General features: G+C 42.7%; 1 protein-coding gene across 1 annotated transcript in view; it reads left to right on the top strand.

Moving 5' to 3' along the window:
- PPIH (peptidylprolyl isomerase H) overlaps positions 1–10,490 on the top strand; it is a 22,067-nt gene extending 11,577 nt beyond the window's left edge. Inside the window, exons 8-10 of the mRNA XM_014454489.2 lie at positions 218–230; positions 694–783; positions 9,180–10,490. Of these exons, the coding sequence (XP_014309975.2) occupies positions 218–230; positions 694–762 (82 nt within the window). The 3' untranslated portion in view covers positions 763–783; positions 9,180–10,490. The remainder of the gene's footprint in view (positions 1–217; positions 231–693; positions 784–9,179) is intronic.
- Positions 10,491–10,985: the final 495 nt, after the last annotated feature.

Raw genomic sequence — 10,985 nt, 5'->3', positions numbered from 1 at the left:
TTGTTAGGCCCAGTCTTCATCCATGACCTCTATTACATGACTTCTCAAGGCAAGGGAGGAGAGACCACATGCCTCCCAAGTGCTTTGGCCTATAATTAGCCTCTTGATTGCACACTGAGATTTGGGCTGTGGTGGCCCCTTCACCTACTTGATAAGATCCTACTCGGCACTGCATTCAAGATCCCTCCTGACCTCATCCCTGCCTCTCTCTTCACAGCCCTTCTGCCACTGCCACCTCCATGTTCCAGTCACATTAGGCTACTTGAGCTTTCCTCTAAATGCGCCATACTCCCTGCCTCCTTTTCCTTCTTGCCCCTGAGCCGTTGCTCATGCTGTTTCCTTTACCTGGAATGCTCTTCTCCTTTCTTTTCCTCTTCCCATTTATCCTTCTTGATCCAGCTCAAATAATCCCCTATTCTGTGAATCCTTCCCTGACCTCTTTAAGTAACATTTAATTGCTTCCTCTGCCCTATATACACTTTCTTATAACTTATTACATATCGTAGACTTGATATATTTTAAATGTATGTTTTATTTTTTATCTGTATTATATGCTTTACCTATCTGTTAGGACATGGACTGTTGTCATATCAGTCTCTGAGCCCTCAGTCCTTAGCACAGGGGCTGGCAGACATCAGTAAATGTTTGATGAGTGTCTGAGTATCTGAATCTCCACTGTGCTTTCTGTCTTAGAATGTTCCCACAGGCCCTAACAATAAGCCCAAGTTGCCTGTGGTGATCTCACAGTGTGGGGAGATGTAATCCAGAGCAAGACGGAATCAGGTAAGTGTGTCTTTCTCTTCCTGGTTTGGAGTCACCCCAGAGAAGGCAGCTTGGTCTAGCAGAGAGAACCTTAGACTTGAAGACATGGGATTGAGCCCATTTCCTCTCTGGGTGACCTAGCAGAAGTCACTTCCCTTCTCTGAGCCTGTTTCCTCATCTGTCAAATGGAGATAATTCCTCTCTCCTGTGGTCACTGTAAGGACAATACTTTTCTACCACTTTGTAGTTTACAAAGTATCAAACTAAAAGCCATAAGGCAGTTTCTGATAGCGTTTCTCAGACTGTAGTCCTACTAGAAAGATCTGGCACCAGCTCTGGGTGAGAGCACCAGCTCGGGGTGATTCCCTGCTGGGTCAGCCTAAGTGGCCAGGAGATAGGCCTGTCACCCTTCTCATCAGAACTGATGGGCAATTCCAGGTCCTGACTTTGTATTTGCCAGCTTCACAGGTAAACATGACACATTTCTCAACCTCAACTCCTACCCATTCTTGCCACTGCCGGCTCTGTGCTAGCATCATGCTGGGCATGCAGAGGGGTGCAAAGAATTGAAAGATGCCTCTACCTTTCAGGAGCTTAAAGAGAATAAGACACATTCTGAGAGGTGATCACTAGTAATTTGAGTGACATTGCTAAGTATCATAAGAATTCAAGGGAGAAATTGATCCCTTCCAGCTAAAATGGTGTGTTCTCTCTCTCTCTCTCTCTCTCTCTCTCTCTCTCTCTCTCTCTCTCTCTCTCTCATTTTCAGGCCTGTAGCAAAGTTGGAAGAATAGTACATTCAACACCCATATACCTTTCACCTAGATTCACCAGTGATTAACATTCTTACTTTATCATTTTGCTTTGACATTTGTTTTTTTCTTTCCCTCTCTCCTCCCCTCATATTCCCATTCCATCTCCTCCTCTCTGCTGCCTGCCTTCCTTCCTTCCTTCCTTCCTTCCTTCCTTCCTTCCTTCCTTCCTTCCTTCCTTCCTTCCTTCCATTTCTTCCCATTTGAAAATTGAAGACTTCTTGACACTTTACCCATAAATACTTCAGTAAGCAACTGCTGAAAACAAGAACATCCTAACCAGGGGTCCTCAAACTTTTTAAACAGGGGGCCAGTTAACTGTCCCTCAGACCGTTGGAGGGCCGGACTATAGTTTAAAAAAAAAAACTAGTCGGCTGCTAAGCAACAGACAGCAGAGGCAAAAACACCCGGCGGGGCAGATAAATGTTTTCTGCGGGCCGCATGTGGCCCGCGGGCCGTAGTTTGAGGACCCCTGTCCTAAACAACCACAATAACATCTAATATACCTGTTCAAACTCCCCCAGTTACTCACAGTGTAACTTTTATACCTATAGGAAAATTCATCCAATCAAGGTTCACATATTTCCTTTGGTTGGTTATTAAGTAACATTATATAATCTTTTTTTTTTTTTTTAAATATATTTTATTGATTTTTCACAGAGAGGAAGGGAGAGGGATAGAGAGAGTTAGAAACATCGATGAAAGAGAAACATCGATCAGCTGCCTCTTGCACATCCCCCACTGGGGATGTGCCCGCAACCCAGGTACATGCCCTTGACCGGAATCGAACCCGGGACCTCTCAGTCCGCAGGCTGACACTCTATCCACTGAGCCAAACCGGTTTTGGCGAGTAACATTATATAATCTTATAAAAATTTTCACACAAAAGTTAAAGTCCCCCACCCCCCCTTGTTACTACCCCAGCCCCAGTCCCACTCCTCTCCCAGAGGTAACTTCTTTATCAGTTTGATGTGTAGCCATCAGGGCCTTTTCTTTGCCTATCTAATTTTGGGAGATTTTGTTTTTCCAAAATGACATCATACTGTATTGTTCATCATTGTTTTTCCATTTGGCATTATGTCTGAAGACTTCCTCCTCTGTTCAAGTAAAACTATTTCATTTAAAAAAAACAAAACGGACATAATATTCTATGAGATGGTTGTAGCATATAGTTTATTTTTCCTCTTTCTTAATGATTTGAAAGTTATACATTCTGAGTCTTAGTTCTTTATATGTTGTGACTATTTTCTCCAGAATATGTTTTAAGAAAAAATTGGCAGTGTGTTGCTTATCTTAACTTTGGTTATATCCTTTGTTAAACAGAAGTTCTAAATTTTGATGAGGTCAAATTATCAGTCTTTCCCTTATGGCTTTTGTGTTTTATCTTATTTAAAAAGGTCCTTATTACCTCAGATCCTAATATCTTCTGTATTTTTTCTAATATTTCATTAGTTCTATTTGTATACTTACAAAATTATCTAGAATTTATTTTTCTGAATTCTGTCTTTTTCCAAAATGGGGATGTAGTCAAATTCCAGACCACTTTAATGACTGTTTATATCTCTATCTATGACTTTGTGTTCACAATATGTAGTACTTACAGGCATTCAGTAAAATGTTGTTTCATGAGTTAATAGTGAGAGAGAATGTCAGGCATTTCAGGCAGGGAACTGGTGTGAGCAAATGCTGAGGCAGGAATGCACAAGTGTGTGCTGGAAGCTGCACATGGACTTCTCTTTCATCCAGCCAGATGGTCCCCTCTCATGCCCAGTTGTCACCTGAGCTTTCCTTTCCGCCGGGACTGGGGGCCCCTAGGGATCAACCTGTATCCCCCTTAAATAGCTGCTGGCCATTCCCTCCCTTTCCCCTTCATTTCTTTGCTGTAACTAAAGTTGAACTCAGAGGTCCTTATCCTTCTAGAGATTGACCACTGATCACTACCAGAGGACAGAAGATTAAAAGAATAAATTTTAGAAATTCTTTTATGTTTTGGGGGCCTCTTTTCTATAATTTTCTGAGTCTCTTACAGAAAGTTAGTAGAAAATCCTTGTTGGTAGTTTTATTTTCTGAGGGGTGGTGATCATCAACTCTCCCCCTCCTCACTCACTATTAGCAGAGATCATATAAACCTTTGCCTCCTCGAAAGCCTCTCCTTTCAACCTGCAACCCAAGCAGAAAGGAATTCCATGGGGGGGATTTGCTTGTTTCAGAGGCTCTCTAGATCGAGAATTGTCCTAGTAAGACATTCCTTTTCTGTGATGGGGAAATGTTTTCCATTTGTGCTGTTATGGTAGCTTCCAGCCGCATGTGACAATTGAACACTTAAAATGTGGCTAATGTGACTGAGGGACTCACTTTTTAATTTTATTTAATCTTTTAAAAGATCTTTTAATTGATTTTTTAGAGAGAGGAAGAAAGAGAGAGAAATTGTCGATTTGTTTCTCTACTCACCTATACACTCATTGGTTGACTGTCATATGTGCTCTGACCTATACACTCATTGGTTGACTGTCATATGTGCTCTGACTGGGGATCAAACCCACAACCTTGGCATATCGAGAATTTATTTATTTATTTATTTATTTATCTATCTATCTATCTATGTATCTATTACATTTGAATAATTTTTTAATTTATTTTTTTTACTTGTTGAGACAAAAAGAGAGAGAGTGAGAGGCAGACAGACAGAAAGAGAGAGAGAAACATCAGTTTGTTGTTCCATTTATTTATGCACTCATTGGTTGCTTCTGAAACATTTTCTTTTAGAGCTCTTTTGTATTTTGCCTTAGATTCTAACTTTGATTTTAGTTAAAGTGAAGTTTTCTGTACAGCTTTACATGTAGAAACCTTGGTTTTATCTTGTGGTCCTGTGAAAGCTTTCTATGATCAATTTGATACATAGATACATAGGTGAATCGTGGCCCTCATGATTCTCTTGTCATAGACTGAACTGTGTTCTTTGCTACTTAAAATCACATAGGGGCTGGTGGAACCTCTGTTTTGAAAGCCTGAGAGTCTCTTGGAAAAGGGAGTGGCTGTTGGCTCTGGCAACCTTGCTAGTCTGAATTGCTGCTCACCTCCCTGTGATCCCCAAACCTGGTATTTGTGGCAAGCAGTGGAGAACTACTTTACTTCATTGTTTCCCAAACTCCCCTAAAGAGAAGAATCACTTGGGGGCATTTGAAAAACCTACTAATTCCCAGGTCCCTCCCTCGGGAGAGTTTGATTGAGTTAGTTTAAGGTGGGACCCAGGATTCTATGTTTGTAACAAACATCTCAAATGCTTATCAGAGGAATGTGGGTAATGCCGCTTTCAGTGGTGCTGGAATGAATGTCTTTTAATATTTGCATCTGAGGAAAAAATATATAATTAGCACAACATATAATTTTATAATTATTACAGCTTATAATGAGGCATTGAAGTTCAAATAGTGATTAGGTTGAAAATTAATCATACCTGTGGATAGTGGATATGGTAATAGTTGTGAAGGTGCTATTTGGAATAATTGAGATATCCTGTAGATGTGATACATGCCTGCAGAGAAAGGTTATGAAAGACATGTTGGTGGCACATTCGCTGGTTCTTCATTGTACAAATCAGTACTAATTAATTAAAATAGGTACCATACTGGGTGATCACTTCTTAAGGTATATAAATGTCTAATCATTATGCAGTATACCTGAAGCTAATATAATATTGTTTGTCAACTGTAATTGAAAAAATAAATTTCCAAAAAAGACTGGTCCCATAATGCATATAAGGCTACAAATTTGAAAAGCCCAGTTCCTGCCTTCAAGGAACTCACAGTGTCTTGGGAAACAGACAGTTACAGTGCAATAAAGCACTGGACTGGAGGCTTTAGGACGAAGTGAGGAAAGTGTACATGCCTGTGTCTGCCTGGCATGGTTGTGAAGATGGCAGGAGAGATGATGCTTCCACTGAGTACAAGAAAGAATAAGAACCTGTCAGGTGGCTGAAACTGGGGAGGGCATTCCAGGCAGAGGAACAGCATGAACAAAGCACAGGAGCAGGAAGCAGCAGAAAGTGTGTGGGAGACTGCAAATTCAGTATGGCCAAAGCAGGAAGAGAGGAAAAGCAAACAGTGAAGAGGCGAAGTTGGCGGAGGCCAGGGCCAGTTGTGAGAACCAGTGTAGGCTGAGAGTTCATATGTAATCCTGAGGGTGGGGATGGGCTTCAGGCATTGTGTACATTTTTCTTTTCTTCCTGGGTGAGAGTTCATTGTTCTCCTGAAATTCTCAAAAGGGGGCCTGACTTTCCAAAAAGAACCAAATCAATAGGAGCCACTGAAGGATTTTGAGCAGGAGAACATTGTGCTTGCATTTTCTTCGTTAGAAGTTGATTCTGGCAGCAATGTGGAGGATGGGGTAGAGGGCAGTGCGGTATCCACTGCTGTAGTCCAGGCAAGAGAGAGGAGGTTCCGCATGAAAATACGGGTCTTGGGAGCACTACAGATTTGGCAACAAATATATGTGTTCCTGCTGGGTGTGTGACACTGTTTGTCCGCTGCCCTGAAAGTCAGAAACCCTGCCAGCTAAAAAGGGAGGGGAGAGGAGAATATCTGGCTCCATTCCAGGGCAATCCAGTACAGCCACAGGCGCTTAACTAGGATACATTCTAAGAATGTGTCATTAGGCAATTCTGTTGTGTGAACATCACAGAGTGCACTTATACAATCCTAGATGATAATACCTACTATACACGTAGGCTGTATGGTATAGCCCATTGCTCTTGACTGCAAACCTGTACAGCATGTTATTGTGCTGAATGCTGTAGGCAGTTGTAAAACAATAAGTATTTGTGCACAAAACATATCTAAGCATAGAAAAGGTATAGTAAAAATATGATGTAAAAGATTAAAAATGGTACAGCTGTATAGGGCACTGACCATGAGTGGAGCTTGCAGGATTGGAAGTTGCTCTGGGTGAGCCAGTGAGTGAGTGTGAGTAGTGACATTACTGTAGACATCACAAACACTCAACACGTAGGCTACACAAAATCTCTAAAACAACATGAGATTAAATCAAGCACAAGAGAATGATGCAATCAGGAGACGTGGTAAGAATGAGATGCTGCTGGTGAAGCACAGCACACTATTTTACAGCAAACTTTCCTAAGTAGAGTACACTCTAAAATAGCAATAAAAGTATAGTATAGTAAATACATACACCAGTCATTTATTGTTATTATCATTGAATGTGCTGTACTTTCATATGACTAGCAGTGCGGTACATTTGTTTATTTACACCAGCAGTATCATAAACAAAGTTGTAGTGGCTACAACATCACTAAATCTAGGAATTTTTCAGCTCTGTTAAAATCTTAAGGGACTGCCATCATACATGCGGTCCATTGTTGACCGAATTGTTATGTGGTGCATGACTATACAAAAGCAAAGCTTCCTATGTTGGAACCAGGTCTTACAGAAAGCAGTAGATCTTAATGTGTTGGCAAGATTTCTAAGGTAAATTACGTGACAACATCAAGAAATAGTATATTAGCCCTGGTCGGTTTGGCTCAGTGGATAGAGCATCGGCCCACGGACTGAAGGGTCCCAGGTTCGATTCCAGTCAAGGGCATGTACCTTGGTTACTGTCACATCTCCAGTAGGAGGTGTGCAGGAGGCAGCTGGTCGATGTTTCTCTCTCATCGATGTTTCTAACTCTCTATCCCTCTCCCTTCCTCTCTGTAAAAAAAATCAATATAATATATTTTAAAAAAAGAAATAGTCTATTATATAAACCATACAACTATTTATTTTGAATAACTATTTCAGAAATTTCTATAGTAATATATAGCCAACTATTAATAATGGTTACCTCTGTAGAGATAGCAAGAGAATTTTTCAATTTATATTGTCCTGTATATGCTTGAATTTCCTATATTGAGCACTTATCTAATAAACCGGTAATATGCAAATTGACCGTCACACCATAACAGTCGAGATGGCTGCTCCCACAGCAGAGGCCAAAGTTCCCGAAACGAGCCTTAAAGAGCAATCAGCAGGGCAGGGCTTGACGGGGGACCTCAGGCCATGTCCCCTGCCTGGCAGAGCTTGACGGGGGGCCTCAAGCTGCACCCCACGCCCGGCAGGGCTTGACAGGGGACCTCAGGCCATGCCCCCAGCCCAGCAGGGCTTGATGGGGGACCTCAGGCCGCGCCCCCCGCACCGGTGCCAGGCGGGGGGACCTCAGACCGTGTCCCCCTCCCCCCGCCCACGGGGCTTGATGGGGAACCTCAAGGCGCACTCCCCGTCCCGGGTTGGGGGACCTGAGTCTGTGCCCCCCGCTTGGCAGGGCTTGACGGGAGACCTCAAGGCACACCTCCCAGCCCAGCGCCGGGCCAGGCAACCTGAGGCCGCACCCCCCACCCGGCGGGGCTTGACGGGGGTGGGGCCAGCCGGGTCTGGGTCTCCCGCGATGTTGAGGCACATGTGGGTGGGTGGGTGGGGACTTGACTCTGGTTCCCATGGCGCGCCCCAGACTCTGACAGGAGGAAGATTTTCATATACATTTTACTAATTTTCTTTCATCTCTGACACTTCTATTATGGAGAAAGGACAAATAGCAATATTAAAATATTTCCTCTAATTCCCTTTTGTGCATGAATTTTGTGCACCGGGTCACTAGTCTTATAATAAATACACACTGTATATATGTGGTTTAACTAATCCTAGTTCCTCCCGGCCCCTCCCAGGTGCATGTGACTAACATCAGTTTGAATCATTCCCTGGTCCCTCCATCTCCATTTCCCTGGTCTAGGCAGTCAGTGATCCCCTCCTGTGAGCTCCCAGTACTTGGTTCATCTCTCTGTTACAGCATTAACACAAATGTGTTTGGTTTTCTCTTGAGGCAGAGACCATGCTGACTGGTCTATGATAGAGCTTGGGTCCTGGAGCACAATGCAACTTATAAGTGCATTTATACATTTTTGTACATTCTGCATTAGGACCCATAGTTAAACTTCTCTTTGAGCCTGCAATATGACACCAGGACTCCCTGTCTTCTGGAAGGGAGAGGGGGGGTGGGGGGGTGGCCACATTCTGGGGGAGGGGAGAGTAGTGTCAGAGTGAACTCACCCTGTTCTTTTAGTACAACTAAAAGGCCATAAACAGAGGATGTGCAATTTCCTTTCTGTATAACCCTGGGACCAAAACCCACAGGTAAGGAGGATTGCTCTTTGTTCTACAGCTCCACAGAGTGCTCCAGGTCTGGCAAAAGACATGTGCTTTGGTGCCAGTACATCAGGAAGCCCCATCACTGTCAAGCCATTGAACTGCTTGGGACCCTAATTTTCTCCTTTGCTTAATTTATAATGTATATTGCACAGAGTTGTAAAGGGTAAATAATGAGATAATATACTTGGCAGTATATGTTAGTTTCTTCTTGGTTCTTGTGTAATGTACTTTTTTTTTTTTTACTTTCAACTTTGCTCTGGAGAACCAAAGGTCTGGCCTATGGCAAGAATCAGACCGGTTTTACTCTTTTGCGAAGAGGATCAGGAATGTAGAGAATAGGTGGGAATGTTGTCTCATGGAAAGTCCCATTCCAATCCTCTGAGCTGCTAATCTCTTCCATCCCTTACAGACCTCCATGTATCTGCCATTGTAGGCCTGCCCTTCTCTGGGTGATGCTCATGAGTAGGAAAATCTGGATTGGATTGGCCCCTGTGTTTGCTTCCTGGCCTGCTGTTGCCCTGTTTGATCAAGAAACCTTGGAAGTATCACAATTCAGAACCCAGGATTTTCCATGTTTTTCAACTGTAAATAAAGTTTTTTTGTTTTAGTATGTGTGTTGTTGTAATGATAGCCCCACTCCTCACAACGTAGCTTTAGGCCATTGTGGACCTGGCTCTCCAACTGCAAGACCAGTGTGAACCAGAGCCCCAAATTTATAAGCATTTCTAGCATTCCCCCTTAGGTTCAAGCTGATTGAGCAAAGAAGGCAAAGCCCCAGGGCCAAAGTGTTCCCAGCAGTAGGTTTAGTTTGGTAGTTCTGAAGCCTGTGGGAAGAGAATCGCTAACTTGTGATATTTCTGGATGGGAGACCATTGGGTAGAATGTATCTTGATCATGACAAAGTGGGAATAATTTAGTCAAAAATCTTGGTTTGAACCTTGGATTGTTTTTAAAAAACAGTTCCAGTCTTGAGAAGTATTATCACTATAAAATGGGGATAATAATACCTATCTACTTCATAGCATTGTTGAAAGGGTCAAGTAAGAGAGTGGATATGAAGGTAGCTTGTAAACACAACATGCCTTGCAAATGTTAGTTTTAAAAGGAAACAACCCAATATAAAAAGTTCCCACAGTATAATGTTCAAGAGATAAAGAGTTCCCTGATGTTCCTTTCATGAGGCAATGTCTATGTTCTCCCATTTCTCCTTTCTCCTGACTCAGATAGGATGACTCATAAGAACAGAGAGCTGAACTCTATGACAATAGAACCTGGTCAGAAGTGCCATTTCAGTGTATTGGCAGGATAAGGAAGCTAGAGTATAGATATCCACAACTCTACAGCTAAATAAATAGGGTTCAGGGGACATAATGAAGAAAGAACTGATCACGTGACTATACAGGGTGGATTATAAAGAGAAAGGAAGGAAAATGATCAGCTGGGATCCTGAGCTGATGTTCTTGTGATGGGTTATTCAGGTAACTGTCAGTTATACTTGGCACCTGCATTCTATGCCAATCTGCCCTGGGCACTGGAGCTGCAATGATGTGTAAGATGTGTCCCATGCTTGTGACAGGAGATAGGCACAGTTTTGATACATGTGGTATTAGAATGTGACCCCTTATGAGGGCAGGAAATTTGGTCAATACTTGTTTTGTTTACTGCTGTGTCCCCGGCCCCCAGTACCTAGTAAGTGCTCAATAAACATTTGTTGCATGAATGATAATGGTCTGTACCAGATGCTATGGGAGCGGAGTGGAGAGACTGGGGGTGAGAGAAAGAGATAACATTTGAGGTAAGTTTGACAGATTGGAATTAGCTAAGAGATGAGTTGGAATTAGCTAAGAGATGAGTTGGAATTAGCTAAGAGATGAGGGTGGAGAGGGCTTTCCAGGAAGAGGGAACTGTATCCTTGGGCCAGAGTCTGTAAGAGATGGGGGACAAGGTGAAAGTTATTTTGCAAAGGAGATTCTTAGAATGAACCCCTTTTCTTGCCTTTCACATCACTTAAAGGTAGGCATTGGAGTTGTCTGAACTGTGATCACCATGTTGGGCAGTGTGAACTCTCAGGGTGGGAGGGCGTCTAGCAGAACTCTAGAGTGGAGAACTCCCACCTAGGAATAGGAGATGCATTTTGGCATCAATGGTATGTCATCCAGTGCTTCAGAGCCACTTATGCAGTGGTGAAGAGGTGGCTACAAGAAAACTAGTAGGA

The sequence above is a fragment of the Myotis lucifugus genome, unplaced genomic scaffold (assembly GCF_000147115.1).
Source record: "Myotis lucifugus unplaced genomic scaffold, Myoluc2.0 scaffold_37, whole genome shotgun sequence".
In the NCBI taxonomy this organism is placed as follows: domain Eukaryota; kingdom Metazoa; phylum Chordata; class Mammalia; order Chiroptera; family Vespertilionidae; genus Myotis; species Myotis lucifugus.
Note: the sequence above shows the minus strand (reverse complement) of the source record. Positions and strands in the feature narration are given on the sequence as shown.